The sequence below is a fragment of the Anser cygnoides genome, chromosome 8 (assembly GCF_040182565.1).
Source record: "Anser cygnoides isolate HZ-2024a breed goose chromosome 8, Taihu_goose_T2T_genome, whole genome shotgun sequence".
Classification (NCBI taxonomy): Eukaryota; Metazoa; Chordata; class Aves; order Anseriformes; family Anatidae; genus Anser; species Anser cygnoides.
This window is the reverse complement of record NC_089880.1, coordinates 6,820,428-6,845,212: the sequence shown is the minus strand read 5'-3', so window position 1 is coordinate 6,845,212 and position 24,785 is coordinate 6,820,428. Positions and strand designations below refer to the sequence as shown.

Here is a 24,785-nt window from a genome sequence, read left to right as displayed (position 1 = left end):
GGTGGCTTCCCAGCCTCCTGGGCAACCTGTTCCAGTGCTTGGCCGCCATTCCTGTGGAGAATTCTCCTTATGCTGAGCTGAGATTTCCTTCATGGCAGCCTCTGACCGCTGCCTGTTTTGAGAACAGCCCGAGTCTGTCTGCCCAAGAGGTGCCCACTGGGCACTGCAGGCTGGGCCTCACGGTCTCTGCGGCACAGCAAGCCCCGCTCCCCCGTCTCCTCACGTGCTGAGTCCCGCACTGAATGTCCCCAGTATATCTCTCTAACATAATCACTCTTCTTTGCCATGAACTCCAAGGTCAGTGGTACGTTGTGGCAGAATGTGCGACACTGTATTGATGATAAAACTGTTCCTTACTGTTAGAGCTTAGTATGAAAGACTCTTGTCAGCTGGGCAGAGGAAAGGGACTGCTGAAATGCACATAATGGGCATTAGTGTTAAGGCACTGCCCTGCCTCACAGGGCAGTTCCACTCTCTCCAGTCGTGCCGGCGCTGCTGGTAATAGCTTTTGGCCCCGTGGTAGTTGTGGCGATGTGCTAGGCACAGCCGTCAGGTTCCAGCTCCCCAGGCCTGTCAGGCAGCGCGTGCTGCCCTGGGAGGGTTCCCCCCACATCGAGCTGCTGTGTTTTGCCCTGCTCTGTTCTCCTTCACTGTCACATAAGCTAGCCTCCAGTCGGAATCTTCTGTCAGGATCCAGTCTGATATCGGGCAGTTGGATACACGCATTAGAAGTGGGGAAGAAGTGCGTGTGTTCCTGTGTGCAAAACTTAGGGGAATTTTTCTGAAGACAAGTTTTGATCTTGTTACGGCAGGGATTCTTTAGGTATATGCCTTCACAATGTTTTGTTTTGTTTTTTTTTTTAACTTCAGAATGTCTGCAGTCACCATGTCTCTTGGTAGCACCTTCTGTCTATGTTCTATTTCTGCAATAACTTTTTATTCCGGTTTTATTTTTGTGAACACCATTAAGGTTCTGTTCTGGATTCATTTTTGTGACTACCAAGGAAGAAAAAGAAATGGCATAAGTATAATTTTCTCTCTTGCTGTATTTTTCAAATACAGAAATATTTTATAAAAAATTCTATTTGTCTTTGATAGCTATCATCTTGATTTTAGTGTATTGTTTTTTTAATTATTAAACCCCAGTAATGGATGTCCTTCTTTCATGGCAAATACACCTAATGCATCTTGTCACTTTCAGGTATGTTTCAGAGATAAAGATCAGTAAAGACTCACAGACAAAGGGTTTGCTATTTCCTATCTTAAGATTTCTTTTTTGGCTCAATTTTGGGACTTGAAATCTGAATTTCAAAATTTCAGTCTTAAAATCCATTGTTCTGAATCTAAAGCGCAGAGTGTGTAGCTTCTGTTTGTGTGTATCTAACTGCTCCTACCTCAAGGTTTTGTTTGATATGGTAATGAGTTTTTTTAGGCTTTCTAAGAAATCACAAAGGATTCGGTCTATTCATTTCCACCACCACCCCAGCCCGACTTCACATGTAACTCAGAGAAGGTCTGATGTTTGTCTTATCCTTTCTCAGCTAGAAGGCGGCTGGCTCTTCATCTGGAGCCCGTAATGGAAGCACATGGGCAGTAATAGAATATGTATGAGGAAGAAGATAATCTGTTATTATCTTGTGATGGCATGTTCTGTGGGTTTTTCTCTGTCTCTCCTGCTCCACCCGTATTGGGCTGTTTACTCCACCCTCTGCTTCAAATCTTGTCTGTGTAGCCATTTAGCCAGCTGAAGGCGGAGGGGATAGGAATTGGACAGAAACCTGGAGTTGCATCACTGTTTTCCTACACGCTTTTTTCCTTGCAGCAATTAAATAGGCTTTTCCACTTGGGTTCAGGGAAGGAATCACATGCTCTTTCTTTCATAAATGCTCTTGGTTTAACTAATTTTAAAACAATGTGGAGTGAAATTCTTACAGGGGGATGTGGAGCATGTTGCAGTGCGTATCTCTAGAAATGTGAAGTCTGAAATGATGTCCAAGTTATTTTCCCCATCACTGGTGATCTATTTTACTTGATTTAATATCATATTGAATTAATTTATAACTATTGCATTTGTGGTAGACAACAAGAAGTATACTCCCTGTTATACTGTATAAAGTATTTGGAAAAACTGTTACAGATCGTCTTGGACTGCCAATTTTGGGGTTAAAATTGCAGTATAAACTTGACAGAATGTTGCATAGCTTTCTGTTTGTGCTAAGCTAGTTTCTTTTAATAGTAGACTTTTTTCTTTTAAAATGGAAGCACTAACACAAATAGGCAAATAACACTTCAGTATTTTGTCAGAAGAAGGATACCTATAATTTTCATTGTGTTTTGTTTTCATTTTAATTTCATTAAAACATTCATTTATTTATGCTTAACTGCTGGATTGTCATTCTGTAATGCATAACCTTTGACATAAGCAGCACAATACGCGTATATAAAACCTAGAAGGCTGCTGAGTGGAAGTTTCCCTTTTTGCCTCAGGAATTAATCTTTGCTCAAATGTTCCATTTCCATTTTATTATGGTAACAGAGACAGGTTTTTTTGTGTTTGAATGGACATTGTTTTGTCTTTAAATGTCTGACCTATATAATACTGTGCTGAAGGAAATTAGGATGTTTGAGCATGTATTTGGAAAAACCAGAAAATCTGAAATTAATGATGATGTGAACCACAGGTTGGCCTTCTGGTGTGTGGCATTTGCAGAGTGGAACTCTTTGTATTTTTCCTGAAGTTTCTATATATTGTTTAACTGTTACCTTTGTATGCAAAGTTACTGAGTAAAGGTTCTGGCCTTCCCTTGAAGGTGCTTTCTATGACATAATTTGGAGTCCATATGCTTAAAAACAAACCAAACAAGAACTAGTGCTATACCTATCCTTTCTAATACTGACAGATGTTTTATTTATTATTTTTTTTGGTAGAAAATGTTCCAGAAGAACTGCGAGAACCATTTTACACAGACCAATATGACCAGGAGCACATTAAACCACCTGTTGTTAACTTGCTGCTGTCTGCAGAACTCTACTGTCGTGCTGGGAGCCTTATTCTCAAGAGTGATGCTGCAAAACCACTTCTAGGTCATGATGCAGTTATACAAGCTCTGGCACAAAAAGGCCTTTATGTCACTGACCAAGAAAAATTGGTGACTGAACGAGATCTTCACAAAAAACCCATTCAGATGGTGAGTGTTTAAAGTGTACATGTTTATTATGTTTCTTCTGTGTACTTCCAAAAATTGCATACCTGTTTCTTTTTAACATGCATCATTTTGTTACAGTATTTTTTTTCAAATGCATTTCATTACTGGGAGGCTTATGGTTGTTTTGTTTTGTTTTTCCATCTCCTCATAGCTGTCAGTACAAATGTATTACCTTAGTATTAATGATTGAAAACAGCTATCATTCTACTTAGTGCAAGTGTTGCATTTTTAAACATAGTAGTGGCAGTATGATCACTTTCACTTCTGTTTTACAGCATTGACTGCCAGTGAAAATTTCTGTTTGAAAATTAAGGTGTGTTTTTAACCAGAGATCTTTGTAAGGATGGAAAAGGAGGGAAAAAAAAAGTTTAGATCATGCAGGCTATTCAACCTAATAACATTTGGTAGTCACTAGTTACATATTAAATTACTGTAAAACCTAACAATGGTATGTTCTTTTGTGAAGACTTAATATGCTTTTGCTTTCTCCAATTGCTTAAAACATAGGTTTAACAGATAAATGATTCTATTACTAATCTCCTAAGCCATGGATTCTCCTCCTTGATTGGAGATGAAGGAATAAATAAGTCCTTAAAACAGCTACATATGGCCATTTCCTTTCCTCTAAGTTGTATGTAAACTGGCACTATGATAGAATAATCTTCAAAGTGAGGTATTTAAAACTGTTTTCACCTTCCTGTGTATTTAATGCTTGATACAGAAAATAAGAAAGCAACAGTATGAGACTACTGGAATTGAGGTGACAACTTCCATTCTAACACAGAACTTTACTCAAGTTTGTTCATTTGAAATCACTTACAATTTTTATTATGATTTCAATAGAATTACTGTTCCTACTGCACTCTGTCCTCTTGAAGTCCTCTGGTTTTTATGGTCAGCAATTTGTAGCTGCTGCTGAAATGGAGGAAAAATTAATATAGCAATGTTTTTATGCTCAGCTCATTGGGATTGTGTGTTTACTGAGATATAAGAACGCTAACCAGCATTTGGCAGAGTATGACTAAAGGCAGCCTCTAATTTCATCAATTGTTACTGCTTGATAAGTTGCAGAGGCTTTACGGGTGTGAAATTAAAACTACTGATTAGTAATTAATGATTTCTTCGATGCAGTATTGCCAGGAAGTACTAGACCTAATAGTTTGCACTTCTTTTGTTTGTTTGTTTTGTTTTTTAGAGGTGGTAGTAGTCAGTCTGTGATACCAAGATTAAACTCTGAACATTGGCTTTGGTTTTATTTTTTGATTGAAAATTCTTTCCTGCTCAGAGAGTGCTCAAGATCTGAAAATGCCAATATTTCAACAATAGTATAATAAAACAAGTCAAGACACTGTTTCTGTGTGTTTTAGCTGTGATCATTGAATGCAGTTAACTTGAGATCTTACCAGTCTATTTATTGAAGTCGATACCCTTTTATAAAGGAGAGTGCAGCAAAGAACAAGCGGTGTTTCGGTTAAAGAAGGTGCAGATATCAAAGGAGGTGTTCTGAAGTGATATAAAATTTGCAGGATGTTTGCAACAGTCATGAGGTGTTGGTTTAAAACGTTCATAAAAGTAAAAACTTTTAAAAGAATAAGAAACAAACTTCCTGACTGTTCATGTTTTTATGTAATTTCCATTCATGTCCCTGAATGAAGATAAGGTTGCTGATTTGCGTTCTTGAGCCTGGCTTTTTCATTTGATCCCTTTCTATAGCAGTTGTACGAGGTATCTGTTTTCAGAGCTGTCAGTTGAGGTATGTCTGTATTCTCCAGTATGTCAATGTTTAGTTCAGTAATTAATGTTGCTTAAAACATACTTCAGTAGCAATCTTGTATTTCTCCAGTGCTTGAGGAAATCTGAGGCTCTTCCCTGTATTGTTTAGATGTGGTCCAGCAGGTATTTATTCACGCATGAATGTTGTAACAGCTGACATCCAAGATTTCTACTCTGGGTCACTTGTCCCTGCCTCAGTGCCAGCAACAGATCCTACAATCATAGAATGGTTTGGGTTGGAAGGGACCTTAAAACCCATCTAATTCCAACCCCCCTGCCACGGGCAGGGACACCTCCCACCAGACCAGGCTGCTCACAGCCCCATCCAACCTGGCCTTGAACACTTCCAGGGATGGGGCATCCACAGCTCCTCTGGGCAGCCTGTGCCAGTGCCTCACCACTTTCATTGTGAAGAATTTCTTCCTTATATCTAATCTAAATCTCCCGTTTTAATATAAAGCCATTACTCCTTGTCCTATCACTCCATCCCCTGACAAAGAGTCCCTCCCCAGCTTTCTTGCAGCCCCCTTTAGGTACTGGAAGGCTGCTGTAAGGTCTCCCCAGAGCCTTCTCTTCTCTGGGCTAACAACCACAGCTCTCTCAGCCTCTCTTTGTAGGGGAGGTGCTCCAGCCCTCTGGTCAGTGAATCAGGTGAGTGAACCAATGCTGTTGGGCTGTTTCATGAGCAGCTGTGCAACAGCTGGGCCAAGGCAATGTGACAGGGAACACCAGAAAGCCCAACTGTCTTGGGCAGAAGGACAGCCAAGTCTGACACAGTTGCTACCAGAGAAATGGCTGTGAAAACTGGAGTCTTGATCCTAATATTCGTAGCCCAGGGGTTTTAATTTGTCATGCCATGCTGAAGTCCTTAAGCAAATTCCTAGCAGCAGCACTGTGTCTTAATTGGGAAGTCTCAACCTTTTTCCTTATTACTCAGTAGAGTTGGCAGAGGACGTCAAATCTGGTGGTTGTACTATTGCCAGAGTCTTAAAATTATCCCTTTGACATCTCCCAGTACCTTTTCCTCGTGTTCCATATGTCTCCGTTCCTCTAACTCTTACTATGTAAGCTATATATCCTGTTTTAGAGCATGGAATGATTTTTCTTTTTCAATTACGTAGAACAGGAAAATTTGCATGTGTAATTAACTCATGCATTCCTCTGTTAAGCCAGATTGTGTTAAACCTGTGCTCAGTCTAATTCTGAGTAATTTACTGGAAAACTGTATGGTAGTTCTTACCTTTGTTATCCTGTCTTCCCCACAAAAAAGGAAAAGATGGTGTTTATTAGAGGATATTAAGTGTTTTCTGCTTAGATGTATTGCATTTCTATAGCAGATAAAGGGTGAGTTACCTTAGGAAAATAGGAAAAGAGATACGAGCACAGAATGGTTTGTTTGATTTATGCTCTGTATGTAGCTGCAGTCAGCAGACTTGGAATTGCTTGTACTGTGTATGTGTTTGTAGTAAAGGGATCGCTGCAGTGATTAATTCTTGATTTGCTTCATGTATAACTAGAATACTTAAAACAGCGATGTCAAATGTTGGCCTTCTCGGTTTCTTAGACAGCAATAACTGAACCTTTTGCTAGAGAGCACCTAATGTGATGAAAACTGAAAAGCCTGAAGTCGATGTGTTTCGTTCTTTATACATTTGGGTCAGGATAGATGCTAGTTTCCTTGTTAGTCATTACTGCATTGGTGTCTAATTGGGGAAACGGCAAGTTTTTGTGTGTGTATGTGTGTACGTATGCATGTAAATACATGTATGTATGTGCATACATAAACTAGTTTCCTACATGGGAATGAATTGGGGAAGACACAAAATTAACAGACAATAACAGGAGAAAAGGTTTCTGTTAGAGACTCCCCTGTGTAGGGTGGGGAAGTCTGTGTGGGGTCAAGTTTGTTTTGGCTTCTCATGTTTGGTTTGTTCACGTCTTGTCTTGCTTTTGTAGTAAAACTGAAAGCTAGGTTATTTTTTAGGCTTGTTCTAATTTAAAAACTTGTGATTGAAACTGTTTCTGAGGGACTGCATCTTGACATGATATTATATATCTCTTCAGTGGTACCTCTATTTCTGTTCTCCATGTATTGCAAGCCATTAAAACTTAATACTATGTTTGCTTTTGTTAAATTTTATTATTTGATAGGATCCTCCTGTTGCTTTTATTTTTGGCAGGGGAGCAAAAGAATGAAATACCACGTTATTGCTCTCCAGTTTGGAACTCATGGAGTCTTGGTTCTGCCACGTTAGACTTTGAGCACTGCAAAAATAGACCAGAGCTTGAAATTGACACAACGATCAACCAAGAACCAGAGTATTTTTGCTTCTGAAATCTACACTTCAGTAGTGAAAAAATAATTAACTGATACTTAAGATGAAAACTGAGTTGCAAAAACATGAGCAAGGCTACTTATTTCAGTTGGCAAGTTCCAATGCGTTAACACACACACAAAAAAAGTCTTAAGCAGGCACTCCCATATGGAGATTTTGACAGGCTATAGCAATTAGAAATAAGAGATAGTTTAAGAATTCAGAATTCAGCACGGTTCTGGTAGTTATGCAATAATTTTTGCTTCCAGATAAACATGCATAGGATCAGAGTTCAAGTCAAGCTTAACTTTTATATTTCCAAGTTGATTTTTTCCATGTTAATTTATATATAATTTTATATATATATATACACATATAGGATGAACCAGAGGAGACTTTGAGACGATTTTCAGCATTTTACCAATAATTGTGTACTAACTGAATAGTATATTTATGACAAGCCCAATCCTTTTACAAGAATTTTGATATTTAATCATTCTGACCATTTTGTATCCATATGCTAGTGGTCTCTGTCAATTTTCTTCAAGTGGAGGGAAGAATAGATAGATTCAGTGAGGAATTAAAAACGTTTTCCCCCCCCTAAGTCCCTGTAACACGTTTCAGCCATTTGGGGGAAGGAATAAGAATCAGCATCTTAATTCTCTGCTGCCTGGTACTCTGCAGGGAAACTGCCTGATACTCTGCAGGGAAGCTGAAGCTGCGTAATTACCCAAGCTGTGGACTTCTGTGCTGCCCAGTTTCTGTCCCTAACATGGCAGGGCCAAGTCTAACTAAATTTCAAGCTTGAGGAATAATTACGTGAAATCTTAAGTACTTGTTTAAAACCAGTGTGTATTAAGGGGTGAGGGGGAAAGAGCATGAACAGATACAGGAATATTATAGACTACTGCCAAGCTTGCACCAAAAATCTATCAATATATGATAATGAGGGCAGGAAAATGGAACGTGTTCACTTGATTTAAATATGTAAAATACTTATTTCTTAAAATTTAGTGACTAGAAACAGATCAGTGAATATATCATATATAAACACTATCTCCAGGCAAATAGGCTATTATAACATTTTTTTCTTTATATAATTATCTCAGTAGTGAAAAATACTTAAAAAACAAACCAACAACAACAATAAAAAAACTAAGCATAAGTTGTGCATAAACCTGAACTCCTATTTGGAAAAATACTGCTGCAAAAAAAAAAAAAAAAACATCAGCCAGCTGAACAGTGATCTTAAATGTATAATCATTTTTGAAAAATGCTCTCATTAATCAAGAAACACTTAAATTCTCTGTATACTCCCAGTTTGTCAGCCAGTAGTGCACTATCATCCAAATTGTTTATCAATTCAGCTGCAGATTACTTTTTTCCTTAAAAATGTCTCCTGTGAGGAAGTCTGGCAATGATTTTCTTTGTGGTGATTTGTGAACCTGGGCTACAGCTGATGTATAATTAGATGTCTGTATTAGCTTTTCAGTTGTGATCGGGAGCGTTCTTTTAATGCAAATTTCCATGTCTCTCCCAGTTACTGGCTTGCAGTGTGGAATGATCACAGCACAAATTCTGCTTTTTCAGAAGGAGCAAAACTGGAAGATGTGCTTGCTCTAGGATCACACCTACAGTTGCCCACCTGCCAAGGGGTACTCGTTTCACAGGAGCAGAGCTGATGCGAAGCAAATCTGAGAAGGGAGTAGAGGCAGTTCCTGGGACCTGTGCACCAGTTCAGCTCTTCTGTTGTCTGCTAGTAATTGTAAAGTTAGTTGTGGCCTCTGAAATGTCTGGGGAAGGAACGGGGATTGATGATGCCATTTTGTACCCATAGCTAGAATCTGCATCTTTTCCTGGATAAGACAGCAGATGATAAGTAGTTAACTCATCCTCCAATCCAGATTTTTGATCTCAGAGTGCATTCATTTGAAATGACGTTCCCTCTCATCAGAGGAATATTTATCCTTGACGAAGGACTCCAGCAGCTCACCCGTTAGCTTGCAGCTACACGCTGCAGCCTCTGCATGTTGCTGAATTCCTTTACCTCTGTAAGGCAACAAAAAGTGTACTCACACTTCACAGAACAAAGAAATTGCATGTGGCTTCTGCCTTGAAGAATTTGTTGTCTGGTTTTGGGCGTGATGTAACAAGTTTTCATTCCTGTGCTATTGTGAATTACTTGTTAGTTGAGGGCACGTAAGAAAAGCGTGCAATTACTCGACTTGAGCCATTAGATATTATCTTAGTTAAAACAGCAGAATCTAATATTAACTGACTTGTGATACTTAAGCATCTTGCATGGCAGTATGCTTGACAAAAGATTACAATAGTAAACAAAAGTAGTTTTGGCACAACCTGAATTTAGAATTATTTTCTTAGGTTTAGACCTTTCAGAGACTAATACACCACACAAAAGGCTGGGATAAGGTATTCCTTAGGTGTTCCATATTTTTCCTCTATTTCTGCTGTAGACTGAGTTTTAGATTAGTCTCTTCTCCAAAGTCCCTTATCCGGTTCTCATTTGCTTAAGAAGAGCGAGCCAGTATTTTTGTTATGTTGTATCAGATACACCATCTCCCTTTGGTTAGTATTGCACACACATCTGTCGAAGGTAGTAAATCAGTGTCCCACAGGCAGCATGGATCCCAGATCTGTGGGGCACAAGGTGTCAGTTTGTACTTTGGTTGTGGTAACTGTTACACTTCTCATAAAGTCTGTTCTGCTCAGAGCTCCTAGGGTCCCAGTGTATTCCATGCAGTTTGTTAATTTATAGGCTCGGGATTTTGTTCTGCCATCTCATACTGCTGTTTGTTTTTTAAATGTTTCTTATGTAAAATGTTTTTTTCAGTTTCATGTAAATAGCCACAGGGACTGGGGTTTGTTTCTAGGGTACCTTTGTCTAGAACTGTGTGCACAAAACCAGTGCAGGTTATCAGTGCGAGTCACTGGGATTTGTTTTATTTACCGAATTTTCTGGGACTGAAGAATGTATTTAATCTCGGTCTGTTCCTTTTCTGAAACTGAATTGTATATTTGATTATTTGGTGTTAATGTATTCTTTAGCACTGTTGGTGATTAGTATGGGCTGTAGTCAAAAGAAACTGCAGCTGAACTAAAATTATATATCTGAGTTGTTCTAAGCTTACTTTTATCCATACACATCTTAGCCTACAAATAGTTGAAAAGAAAAATTGGAGCAAAAGACAATTAATTATTAGAAATCTCTTATGGGAGAAAATAGACATTTATTCATAGAGTATCAATTTGGAAATCTGTTTAACAAAGGCTGTAGGCAAGTATGGGTAGGAATGAACTCCAGTCATATAGGTATCGATATCAGAAATTTGTGGAAGACTTAGGTAACCGCAAAGCCTTCTGCAGCATCATTAAGGTTTCCATGGAATGCTGTCTACTCAACTTGTGCACCAACTAATACAGCAGGTAGCAGAGCTACTGATGCCAAAGTTGTCTATAAAGAGTACAAAATAGGAGTACTTTTGCTGATCCTTTCCAAGAGTTCTAATGTATTAAAAACAAACAAAAAACTTTTCATATTCACAACTGCCCCAACAAAAGAAAACTGAAGTCTTCTATGTTTCTTTAGCTTTAATTTTCACACTTGTCATTTTTTTCCCCTTTTGCATCCTGAATTTCAGTACAAACATCTGTGTAGGATTGTGGCTTTACTCAGGGTTCCAGCAACGTATCTGCAATTTCAGGTTTGCACTGATAAAAATTCTTGCCTGTAAAATAACACAATCTGATTGCTCTTTAACAGCTCTTGTGAGATTCATTTCAGTTGTGCAGGTCGTGTTGAATAGGTCGTGATGCTTGTATTGCATTGAAAGTACATTCTCAGAACCACTGTAAACTCCCTGATCTGTACAGAGCTGGCCTTAGAGCCCTCTTTGCCAGAGGAATGTAATAGGCAATGTTCGGGAATAACAACAAAGTACTTCGTGCTTGTTTTGATGTGAAATTATGGGCATCGTATTTCCTCTCTCTCCAAAATGAGGAGAGAATATTGCAGAATATCTTCTTTCAATTGATACGTAACACTAAATAAACACTAAATAAACCAAACCACTATCGTTAGAATGATGACAGGAAGTAAAGTGAAAGCATACCTGAGAGAAGCTAATACTTTCCAAAGTCTGATGACTTATTGGGAAGATACAGTAGTGCATCATTTTTGGTTGTCTGTCTTGTTCACTTCCTTGCTAATTAGGAAGCGAAATGCTGCTGGAGCTGAAAAAATACTTGGTGTTCCTCTGCCTTAGGTTCACTAAAGTTTTGAACCAAAAAGCTTCTGATTGTATTCTTGTTTTGTGTTCCTTCTCACGCTGCTGTTAACCTCACACAAAAAAGGGGAAGAGAAGGAAAGGCTTAAAAGAACAAAAGCAACAAAAACACAGCAATCCTGGAGCCACACAAGGGAAAAGAGCTAAACGGAGGGACAGATTATGAAAAAAAATATTAAGAGCTAAAGCCTGTGAAGGATGGAAGATACCATATACAAAACGCTTTCTAAACTGGTCAGGAAGTATTTTCATTAATCTTGAAAGAAATACAGTTTTGTTAAACAGTTTAAGATCATCTTCTCCCAGTTTTAACGATACTGCTTAAGTAGTCCGGTTCAGCTTTTGGCAGCCAGTTCGTTGCTGTGAACTTTCTTTGTCTGTTGTTAAATATGTGAAAAGTTTATTTAAATATTTAGGAATGATCTTCATTCTGCTTGGTTAAATATGTGTTTGGAGTTATAGTAACTAAGCTGCTTTTGAAAGAAGAATCTCTGAATAGTTTTACAGACTACCTGGAAGATCTTTCTTTCATTGGTCTGTTTATATTACATGAAGAGAAATCTTTCCTAATATTCTTCTGATGGATAGGGGAAAGCTAAAGATCCTGCATGTTTGTAGTAGGCAGTGACTTGGTTAAGAGCAGTGCTTTCTTCCTATTATGGAAAATAGTGAGCTGCATTCAGCAGGAGGTATGGGTCTGTCATGTAAACATAAGGAGAGCTTCACTACCAGCTCTGTGGAGTACGCACACAGGCAACGAGGGGACAAAACAGCACTGAATGCTGAAGGAATACAGTTTGTGCTCACCATAATGCAGCAGCTGCTCCAATGCACTACAAAAGAATGCTGCTAATCTACATTTGTTAATCTGCACACATGAACCTGGCAGTCTGCCCTCACTTATCAGCCAGGAGCACACTCTGTCATCACAGTAGATGTATCATAACATTAAAATCTTTGTTCTTACAGTCTCTTTGGAATTTAACAAATTTCTGGGACTTTTTTTTTCCTCTGAAATTGAATGAACAAAATGCTCTAAGGTGTTCATGGTATGTCTACTCTTTTTGTTCAGCACTTAGTGAAATTCAGTAAATATCAGTATGCTTGAGTATTTTATATGAAATGGTAGGTTTTTATAAGTTTTCTATAGACTAATAGGAAATTTTATTACTTTGCAGAATGTATTTCCAAGTTACCCAAAGTAAAATCTAATAAATTTCTCCTATGTAAATAAAGCAATGTAAGAGTTTTAATGAAACACTATCTAGTAACTTGTTAAACTATTTAAATTACAAGCTAACTGCAATAGTGCTCTTCAACAAAGTGACTGTCTACTATAAACGTGGAAGATTTTCAGCTTTATGCTATCCACCAGGAATCCATCAGGAAGGGTATCTCCCAGCAGAAGATATCTCTCTGGCTTCCCAAACAAGAATCTAAGACCAGTGGATGAGAAGCAAAACATGTTTCAGAAAGAGATGCTACAACTTGATCATTTTTAGGGAGTGGAAAAAGCTATTTTTATCACAATTTATATAATCATATATCTGGATCATACGTCATCTCTACTAACTGGAGATCTACGACAGTCTGTCAAGATTGATGGCATCTCTCAGAAGTTGAAGTGGCAAAAGCTCTTCATAAGCTTTAAGCTGGATGTGTTTGGAACACAGTTTAGAACACCTCCAAGTCAGTATTTATTAAATGGCATGTCTATACAATGTGAAGTATGTATTGCAGTTTTAAACTGCTTGGTTTAATAAAAAGAAGTGTCAGGTGAAAATGATTGAAAATTTTAAATTTTAAAATTTTAAAAGATGAAAACTTGCAAGAATAGGAGACCAAACACACAGATATTGGGTGAACATGTAAGGGTGGATCGCACTAATTTTTCATTTGGAATACTCAGTTTTATAGGATATGACTGTAAGATACATACTAGGAAATCTTGTACATAAACTTATGTTTCTTAAAATAGATTTGAGGTATCTGTTACTAAAGGGTACTAATATCTTTTGAAGTAAACCGGATAGTGGCATTTGGGCAACTAACCTACTACTATAGTAGATACAAATTAAATGCTGTTAAAAACAGCTAGAAAATGCAATCTGTATTATCAACATCATTTGTTTTGAGGCTTGCTTACAGGTCGTTTACAACCATAGTCCCATTTTTACTGACGTTGGCCTGCTGACCTGTGATTTATGAATTAAGCTCTGAGGTTTGGGGGCAGCTGTGAGGTCTTTTTTCTTCCATAAAATTATTTTGCTGCATCAGCAGTCAGGAGAGCCCTACCACAGGGTCTCAACATTTCACGAATAATTGCCAGGAGCGGATGAGCTAGTGGTGATGAGGAGGTAAGATACAGATCAGAGCAAGAAGGCAGTCACGAGATGCTCTCTGTCTCAAGTTCCATGTGCCATTCCTAGGAGGTGTCTGGCTACCTCTGAAACCAGGCTAAATAATAAACACTTCGGAGCCTTCCCAGGGAATTTGTTGCGATGGTTCCATTGTCCTTACTGTTGCCTTTACTTTATCCTACTTAAGTCTTTTCTGTTGCTGTATCAGCCTCTTATTTTGTGCTGTGTCTCTGTGAACACGGAGAACAGTTCATTCCCTTCCTTTCTGTAGCAGACTCTTTTCTGTGGGCAGATAACGTCTTTCTTGCACTTTATTTCCCACACCTGAACTTCATTCAAAGTGTCCTCTATTTGATCCTAATCCTTCTTGATATCTTGTACAAAAACTGGACTCAGGATTCTAACCGGGACCTCGTCGAGGCTTGTAGGGCACAGCAGCTTCTGGTGCATTTTGCAGACTCAAGTATGCAAGTCACATGTATGCAAGTGGCAGCTGACGTGCAGGTGACAGCATGACATTGCATGCTCATGTTCAGCTGGTTATATGCTCTAACCTCAGGTCCTTTCTGCTGACCAGCTACTTCAGTGTTCTGCCCCCTGTAATGAAGCAAAAGGTGACTTTGGACACTTTTATTGTTTTGAAGCTGAATATACCACATATTACTGCCTCGTGCCTTTGGTAGAAAATGGCCTGTGTTTGATTTTTCAAGGACATGCTATGATGGTAATAAACATTTTTAAAAGCTCCCTTTTCTATTACATAGCAATAGTTCTGTAAACCCAGACGCTATGTTTCTGGGGTATTGGTTTATGAAGGTAGCCAGCTTAGGTAAGGACCTCCACTTGCTTTTAAGAGTTTTATTACACTGATACCTTTAATCACAGAATTATAGGGGTTAGAAGGGACCTCAAGAGATCATCTGGTCCAAACCCCTGCCCGCACAGGTTCCCTAGAGCAGATTGCCCAGGTAGGCGACCAGACGGGCCTTGAATATCTCCAGAGAAGGAGACTCAACATAATGCTGAGTGAAAAGAGAAAAAAAAAAAGTTGAACGTGAAATGACTGTGTGGGGTTACATCTTAATTGCTAAAAGGGAAACAATTAAATTGACAATACGTTGATGGAAAGAAAATTCAGTTCAGTTTTAAAGAGCTTTTACTCTTTTCCCTATGCCTCACCTCCTACCCCCCCCCCCCCCAAAAAAAAAAAAGGCAAAACCAAATCTGCTATTTAGAAGTTCTATGTAAAGACATGTTTGTGTATATGAGGTTAAAAAAAAAAGTGTCTGCCTATAGGAAGACTGCAATTTAGGGTAATTGTCTATCATTCTGTCAGGGAGCTTCATAACTTCTGTGTTGCTGAATTCCCTACAGGGCAGTATGCCTAACAGATAGGTTCTTGCAGAGAACAGGATTGTTCAAACTCTTGACTTTAGCTTTATCTTCTGCAACAGGAAGAAATACAGAGAAAACTTATAGGGTAGTTTGGGAGAAGTAAAATGGTATAATAATGAGGGAGTTGAAGAAGAGAGATGTACGGAGACTAATAAAGGACTGCTAGAGAGGAAATCCCTGGTGCTGAAAGTCCTGGTCAGTTTACTTACTGAACTTGCTGTCAGGTTTTGGGTAGTAGACAATAACTGCCTCAGTCAAATAAACAACTTGGGTGTATTCTAAGGTGTTATGGTGTCCCCCAGGTAATCCCCAGTGGGTTTTGTTGTTGTTGTTGTTGTTTGTCACCCTAATTTTTAGTTAGAATTATGAATTGTATTTTCTTTAAGTCTCAACATGCATATGCTAGAAAATTCTTAATTTTCCAGGTCAGAGCTTTGGGGGGGAAAAAATCCCAATCCTGCTCAAGTACAATGTGCTTCTGAAAAAAAAAAAAAAGTAATTATAATACCCATAAGCCTCTAGGTATGGAGGGATAATTTGGTTTTCCCAGAACATAGGGAGACCGAGAATTTATGTAACAGGCTACATGTGGCTTGGTATTATTGGCTTGTACTGATTATGGGGGAGGGAGAAGGATAATGCAGCCTTGCTTGTTCTAACAAGATCTGATGTCTTAATGACTTAAACACAATTATGCTCTTATCATACATGTGGCTGTAGTGTCGATTCCTTAAGCTTAAGGTTCTTTTCCTCAAGCAACTGTAAACCTTTATTTTATTAGAAAAGATACCAACTTTATGATAAATGTAGCTTTTTTTCTTTTTTAATCTGAAGTGGGCCCTTCCATTTCACTGTGGTTTATTTGATTCTCTTCTCAGCCGCCTCGCTACCCTCCAAATTTGAGAACTGATTGCTTTACTCCTCTGATCCATTCTCTTCCATAGTCACTTTTCCCACAAATCTTGCATTCTCTTCAAACCTGATCAGTGATGAGTTTTTCTTCCAGGCCATTAATAAAGATAAATAGTAAGAAATGGTAAGATAGCTCGTCCCTGTGGTGTTTCTCAGAGAATTCACATATTCAGTGACTATTTGGGGCTTAGAGTTCCATTTTAATCTTAGCTGACCAGATTATAACTCCACTTAATGTATCTAGAATTAAAAATTCTATTTAATCAGGACGTATTAGTATGAAGTTAGATGCCTTGTACTTCTCAGCTACATTTGTAAATGAGTTTTTTAAAAGTGGCTTATGTTGCATAGGTTCATTTTTTTAATTAGTAGTTTAATCTTTTTTTTTTAATATACCAAGCTGATTTGTGACTCTGAAATTGTTTTGCATGGGATGGGAAGAAGAACATGGATTCTTATAATTATCAGTATTGTCTGCTGACTCTAAAAAAATTATAATAATAACGATCCATTGTTTCATTGCTTCTAGTCATTTGGAATGTCCCCAGTGTTCTTAGTGTTACTGAAAGACTAGCATGATATGTACAAAGAGATCCTCTTTAAATTGTTTTGTAATTTTTTGATACATTTTTTTGTTCATTTGTTTGCTTTAGTCTCTGAGACGAAGATGCAGGTTATGCATGAAATCGGCAGACTTGCAGGTAGTCCAGAGGCTGTCAATAATATGCCTTTTAGAAGGCAGAAAAGACTTAAAGGTACTAGTCTCTGAAGAGCCAGACCACAGTTCAGGTATATAAGCTATCTTTCATATTGCATTATTTGTTTACATCACTGCTTCCATGAAACTGGAAATATTGGAAGAAAATAAAACTTTGGGACTATCCATTCTAACAATTATTCAATTTAAAGTGTCAGTGTTGCATGTTGTTCCCAAATGAGCCACTAACTTCAGATGGCAGCGCAAGCAAGTTCAGAAAGGGTTGCCTTTTGTGACCTTGGAAGCAGTAGCTTGTGCAACAAATTGATGATGGGAAATAAAGCATTGAGCAGCCGATATGAATGGGATGAATAAATACATATCTGTTGAACTTACAGTAGAGTGATGCTATATGCTTTTAGGAGGATCATGATTAAACTTCTATTAAACCAGCTATCTTAGGCATCACTTTATGCATCTGAACTCTATTGAGGAATCATGATTAATGTGTCTCTAAATTGGTAAATGAACTTAATGATGCATATTGGTAAAATATTTATATGAAAAGCAAGTTTTTGCTTTTGAGAAAGATTGGAGAAGATAGGTGCTTTCATGTCTGAATTTAAATATGCATATTTCCTGTCAACCCCTTCGTCTATATGAAAAGCATTCAGTTATAAAATCTCAACATCATTGTGACTAACAATTTTCACCAGCTTAACACTGAGCATACTTAAGGAGGACTACCTACAGAATTGCTGGTGGTCTCTTTTGCATTTGCAGCGTTCTTGGAAAATATGAAATCTCTTTCAGGGTGGCTCAACTAGAAGTCCTTCTCATCAGGCCATCATTTGATTTGATCTCACAGGTGATCATGTTAGGGTTGAGAAGTTTCTCAGTACACCATCGTCCTTAAACGTAGTAAGTATCTTCAGTCATCAATGAAATGAGCAACTAGCCATCTTTATTAGGCTGAGAGCTTGGACAGCGGCACAAAAGACTGCCCGCATTGTAATCTAAAATGTTACTACACTCTCTGTGGTGAAAAATGTCTGTTTTTCTTGCCAGATACATCACTTTTTTCCTTCATGAAGGTCTTCGTTCGTAATTATTTTTAAATAACACTTAACGAGTATCTGTATGAATAAATTCAAGTTCAAATCATGCAAGACTGATTTCCTAGTATTTTAAAATATTACTATTTGACTGTATTGTCCTTTTTGTTGTCTTATCCAAACTGTAGTCTTCTAGATTTTATCTGCTACTTATTTCATCTAGAATAACACCATTCTTCCAGTATGACGACTGACTACATTTATCTTCAAGTTTTCCTGAAGACACACATTGCTGATATTTTTCTTGGTATTGCTTCAGTATCTTTCCCAGCCCTTCTTTCAAAAGAATTTAAAATACGATCTGAATTTGCAAATTTAACTCTAGTCAAATGATACTTTGTTTCTGACTGTTGTTCCATTTATTGCATGGCCTCTATCTGTCTTCTCCTCGTTATTTATTTGACAAATTCTTTCTTGTTCAAGTTTTTACAAGTATATTGGAGATAGCTGTTGGACTAGAGAAGAGAGAGACAAATTTACTCATTTGACAAAGGAAAGATGGAAGTGCGATCCAAATAGCTGTGGATTCTGGTGAGCTTCCTTCCTGGTCAGACAGCACATACTGAGAATTGTTCAGGAAGGCCCTCAGGATGAAGGTTTGAGGAAAAATGGGAGAGATTAGAGTGCTCAGGATGGCAACTGGATCTTCCAGAAGACTTGGAATGAGGGCTGGGTAGGAGGGTAAGGGGAAGTGAAGTTACTGCTGAGCCCGAAGAACACAGTGCATGAATTCACAAAGCTTTGTTATCATCAAGCAACTTAACTTCTTTCTACTTCCTTCTATTTTGTTACCAAAAGATAACCAGAGCTGAGTGCTTGGAGATCCTTCCTGAAAGTTCTTCAGTTGTATCATCTAAAAGGTATCATTTCTCTGTGCCAACCCCAATAAAGTAGAGACCTCAAGATCTGTGTGTAGGCATGTTGTGATAATGCCTATTGCCAGGAATATCTTTTACAGAAGGATGATAAATGATTTTCTTCTGCAGTATAACTCCCACTTCTCCTCCTCTGTCCTTGCAGTGGCATCTGTGTAGATGGTACTTTGCAGATTAAAATAATACACTGCAAATTGTTAGGCGTGACAGTATTACTTACCTTATTGTCATAGTTTCTGGGGCAGAATAATGTATTTTAGTTTAAAACAGGAAATCAGAATATATTACAGGAAGTTACAGATTTTGATAATTGTTTTGTGGTTTTTTTTGATAATGCTTTTCTAACCATGCATTAAGTGATATTTGCACTGATGCCAGTTACTAGTATTGCACTAAGTCCACGTGGAATTCAGTAGTAAAGTGTTAAAGGTTAGCTTTGAGAAGAGACAAGGTGAAAATGAATTCTGTGGTGCACAGCTCAGGGAAATACCTTTCTTTGAGAAGTGTTGGATTACCATGTGCTATCTGTGAGAGGGAGCAAAAAGCTTTTTTTTTTTTTCTATCTTACTTTTCAATCAAAGTACGAGACCTACAGAACAAGCAAATTGATTCTCTTTGAAAATCTGGCTGTGAAGTATCTTCAGGACTTTCTTTCATTGTACTACCAGCATCACTGTAACTAAAACAGTAACAGGTGAGGGTCCCAACTTATACTCCCTAAGTCACTTTCATGAGAATAGCAGGTCCCCATGCAGGAAAGATTAATTTTAAATCTGTTTACTTTGTAACTGATGCTTCCAGATGAAAATATTTGTTTAGAGCATCAGAGACTTTCAGAGAATTTTGTCTTTTGAGTAGTGCTTGAGGATGCTAAGTGTTCATGCATCTATAGTGTGTATTGCATTAATTTTCTTTAGCAGAATTGTTTACTGTTTTGGATTATCAGGTAGACTGTACAGACACTGTAATGTGTATTGCCTGTTACCTGTGACTAAATGTGCTGTGATATTTCTTCTTTAGAGAATTATATACCAGTTTTTCTAATGGTGTCCATGCCATCTTGGCATCATCATCATCAATACTGATTTTCTTTTTTTTTTTTTTTTTTTTTGAAATGGATTGGCCTGTCCATGCTGACAGACAGATTTTTAGGTTTGATAATGTTTTCCTTTGGGTTCTCAGGTAACATAAGTTACGCTTACTGCCTTTTATTCTGATGGCACATACAAGCTGCTGACTTGTGTTTGCTAATACATTTAGTAGTGTATCTCATGAGCAGTTCAGACAAGCTTCCAATAATCACCCTTTCCCATTTAGGGATTATGGGATTACAGAGTTGGGACGTTTGTAAAGAAAGAACAGATGTCTCTTGGTTCATAATTTTAGTGAGAAGGAGGTGTGGAAAAGAAAACAACATTTAAAACACAAAGTGCAATAAGGCAGTCAGAGTTGGACAACTCAGTGAACAGCAATTTCTACGTTGCTTTATTTAGTCCCATTTTAAAAAAAATATATTAGTGGGGTTCTTGTAGCAGTACCTCTCCGGAGTTTTTGGCCTGCCCTGATGACATTCCTCTGCGGTCCTTATTGTTCACACCACCTTTCAGGCAAAACTGTTTTCAGTTCCCCCAAATGTTCTGATGCCAAATATGCCCAGCAAAGATCTTGTTCTGTGACTGTACCCCATCGCCTTGACAAAACAGTGCAGCTAATCAAACTGCCTGACTCTGGCCTGGATTTGCATCCTTTTAAACACAAAACACTTGTACGTATCTTCTGCACTAGGCCTGCGCTGATCTAACTATTGCAGCATGTGGCACTGCTGGTGGGACATGATGCTTAATTATGGCTGTTATTTTCTGAATCTATTGAAGAATAGTTAAAAATTCTTGGCTTTCCAGAACCCTCCCTTCTCCACTCCTCTTCACAGTTCCCCCCAGCACAAGAAAGCATGGGCAGATAGGACAAGGGGGCATGGTTTTAAACTAAAAAAGGTAGGTTTAGATTATAAGTTAGGAGGAAATTCTTCATGATGAGGGTGGTGAGGCACTGGCACGGGCTGCCCAGAGGAGCTGTGGATGCCCCATCCCTGGAGGTGTTCAAGGCCAGGTTGGATGGGGCTGTGAGCAACCTGGTCTGGTGGGAGGTGTCCCTGCCCGTGGCAGGGGGGTTGGAACTGGTTGGGCTATCAGGTCCCTTCCAACCCAAACCTTTCTGTGATTCTGTGATTAACAGTGTGATTTAATAGCTGAGATTGGGGATCATTTGTTTTGCTGAAGCACAGGATCATTCATTTGCTGAAGCAAAGACTTTGTCATTATGCCAGGGGCCTGTGTGGTTTCTGGACAGCGTGCACTGACATCTCTTGTGCTTGTAGCAGAGGTTTCGAATAATGCTGTTGGTATTTACCACTGGTGTTGGAGGCGCAGCAAATGCCTACATGCATTCCAGTGATCGCCATCTTAAGTCATTGAAAAGTGATATTTTGCAAATGAAAGGGTAGGAGTTAAGATTTGTCATGTTTCTGTATTCTGTTCTTGTCTTCAGCTGTTTTGTCCTGTTTAGTTTCATTTATCATCCCAGCCTCTTACTCAGCTTGCCTTGGTTGGGGAGAAAAGGAGGAGCGGTATTTTGCCAAAGAAAATAGTTGTTTACTCCAATGTGAATGTTATTGCAGCAGCTTACTTTACCATTTTGAGAGGTACTAATTACGCAACACCTCCTGGAATAACATTATAAACCAAAAAGGCATGAGGAATGAGAACATGATCGTGTGTTTTATTGTTTTAATCTTTAAATAGACACATGAACTGGCAATTATTTCATTACCAAAGGGAGGTGGAGGGGAGACACTTTTCCAATTCATTTTCATGCCTTAAAAAGTGCAGCTTACAATCAGATACCCGTGTAGCGTGAGACCAGGCATCTTTTTTATCTTGGTTACCAATTAACTAAGAGGTACTCACAGCATTTCGTAGTGGGCTCCTGCCGTGTCCTTCACCTTTGGGGAAAAAAGCATTCTGGTGTTTTCTATGGGGGGGGCACAAACTAATTATCCTTTTGATTTTTAAAAAGGCTTCTTGGAAAGAAAATGTGCTTAGGGAAGATGGTATTATAATTATTTTCCATGCCTTCACCAAAATAATTTCTAAAAGGAAAAGTGTCAGTTACTATTCCAGTGAACTTCCCGTTTTTGTGAAAAGCTGATAGAAAGACATTCTATCACCTTACTAGGACATACCTTAAATTCCAGATTAACTTCAAAGTGAAGAGATTCATGACAATGGAAGCCTGTATCATAGCCTGTTTGAAGATGTTCAAGATCAGTCATAAGGAAGCTTGGTGTTTAGTCTGGATTAACCAAACAAGTGGAAAGGCTTTTGAATACATTTATCAAAACAACGCTGTGCACCTTTCCAACTTATGTTATAGCATCGCTGTGGACCATTTCCATGCTTAGCAGCCACTGTTACAGCTGGCCTGTCACAATCCTTTAATCACTAGATGAAAAAATGTTGGTCAGCTGTCTGATTTAGTAATGCTATTAGTCAGCAGGTTGTCACCTACAAGGCTTTACGACAAGAACAGCCATAGGGAAACAGGTTTCTTATGATCAGTGTAATTTCCTGTGTCTGTTTTCATTTCTTTAATGCTGCTGGTAGAATTCACTTAAGTAGGAGACTGGGAAACTTCTTTTGACCTTAGCTGTTATTTTAAAAGAAAATGTATGACAAGGTCAGTTTCCCTCTCATGTCTTATTGTGCTATGTTATGGTTAATAAATGTGATGTTGCTATTAACCCTTCAGGAAAAGGACAAATAATTCCTATTCTTAATGTAATTGCCATTACAATAATGGGTATGATGACTGTATTTCTCTGCCTTTCTTATGGTTAGTAAGGAATAATTAGTAAGGAATGTTCATATGCAAATGCAGGAAGGTTTCATATGTTTTCATACAAAAATTGAAGCTAGTTTTCCTCTTTTTAAAGACAGCATGCTGGAATGACCAGACATAATGTTTTGAATTCTTTAACCGATATTTTCCTAGATTAATGTAGATCTAAGGTGCTTAAAGATGTACGTTTGCCCAACAAACAGTAAAAATACACATTTGGACCAAGAAGAATGGCCACCTCAAAAAAATGAAATTACTTCTGAAAAAATAAATAAATAAATAAATAAATAAATAAAGCCTCTGTTTATAATCAAAAATTCTTCCTAAAATGTCTTCACTGAGTTATTTAAGTCTTGATTTCCAGTATAGTATTTAACCAAGAGTCACACACAACTTCCAGCTATGAGGCATGTTTCCTAAGGAAAGGGAGTAGAACACAGCAGCTGAAATTTTACCCTGCTAGGCTGGTCCCAGCACTGTGCAGATGAAGCCACGTCACCATAACGTTAGTAAATGAAAATTTAGAAAAACACACGTAAGGGTATATGTTTTTTTTTTTTTTAAAAAAAAAAAAGGCAGAATGGAATTTATAAGGAGCCTTGTCAGGTGAAAATGTAGGAATCTTTTATATAGCTCTTCACACACAAATTCAAGCTTGTTTCCTACTTTTGAAAGATAACATCCTATTTGTTTTCCCACTTCTCATATTGTCTGGTAAAACCTTAGATTTTATGTGGTAGGCTGAATTATGCTGAACTGAAGTCTGTGTTGTTTATGCTTGTATTAAAGGAATACTTGATTTATATTGTAAAAGACAACAACGACATGGTAACTTGTGTTTGATTGTGCTGTGGATGACTGCAGGGTTTTGTTTGTTTGTTTGTTTTAGCAACAACACTGGACTTTAGTTGAAGATTTCCATTGAATGTCCTACTGTAGTCGTTTCTGGTTTGAGAAATGAGAGAACCACTTCTAACTTGATCTCTTTTATTATAGGAAAGGAAGTGTTCTGTATTTACCTGTATCAAATAGTGATATTGAGAGCTCAGACTCATATTCTCTTACTGAACCAAACGAGCTACATAGTCTTTCTGTAGGGTTTAATTTAGCCATATACTTTCACTGAAGCTGGGATTTTGTACTGAGATTAAAACCGGCAAACTTTGACATGATGGAAGACATTAGGTAGGTGGTTGCCCAAAGAGATTGTAGGTTCTCCATCCTTGTTGATATTAAGAGTATGACTGGAGAAGCCACTGAGAAACTTGAGCTTGCTGGACCTGCCTTGAGGATGTTGCTCTAAATGAAATCCAGAGGTCACTTCCAACATCAGTTTTTCTTTGACTTGAAGTGTTCTTTCAAATATTATTTGAGTTTTGCTCCAGCAAATTGTAGAAAATGATCTACTGCTTACGTTCTATGTAAAACTGAGAATCATCCTAAATTGCAATGAGTAATCAACCTTCCAATCTCTGGTGGGTGTCAAACATAGTAATTCAACAAACAAAATGGTATTATTCATCGCAGTAATGAGAGCAAAGAGAAAAATGACACTAATTAGTACTCTGTGCAGAAGAGCTTATTATTAGACCTCACTTTGTCAGAACCCAAGGCCATAGGGCAGTAGAAAGAGATATGTTAAGTGGTGTGACAGTAAAGAACCAGTTTCATGGTAAGGAAAAGGCAAAACAGAAGTGTCGTCAGTCAGAAAGCATGCTGCATCACTTACCTGAGGAACACAACTCTCATTTGTCATTCAAAAATGGCTATTGATAGTTTAATGGAAAGTAAATTAACTAGAAGTCTGGGTTGCAAGGTTTCAAAATGTCTCAGAAACTCCAGGGCGCCGTGGGTGGCTTTGTCAGTGGAACTTGGAGCACAGCGCATTGTGCACTGGAGAAGACAGGCCTCTGTTGTCACTGCCTTAAATTAGTAC

At 38.1% G+C, this 24,785-nt stretch overlaps 1 protein-coding gene across 4 annotated transcripts in view; it reads left to right on the top strand.

Annotated features, from left to right (window-relative positions):
* Window positions 1-24,785, top strand: part of CAMSAP2 (calmodulin regulated spectrin associated protein family member 2) — an 80,525-nt gene that overhangs the window by 8,766 nt on the left and 46,974 nt on the right. For all 4 annotated transcript variants that reach the window (XM_048066918.2, XM_048066917.2, XM_013190697.3 and 1 more), the window contains exon 2: window positions 2,929-3,188. In XM_048066918.2, coding sequence (XP_047922875.1) covers window positions 2,929-3,188 — 260 coding nt within the window. The remainder of the gene's footprint in view (window positions 1-2,928; window positions 3,189-24,785) is intronic.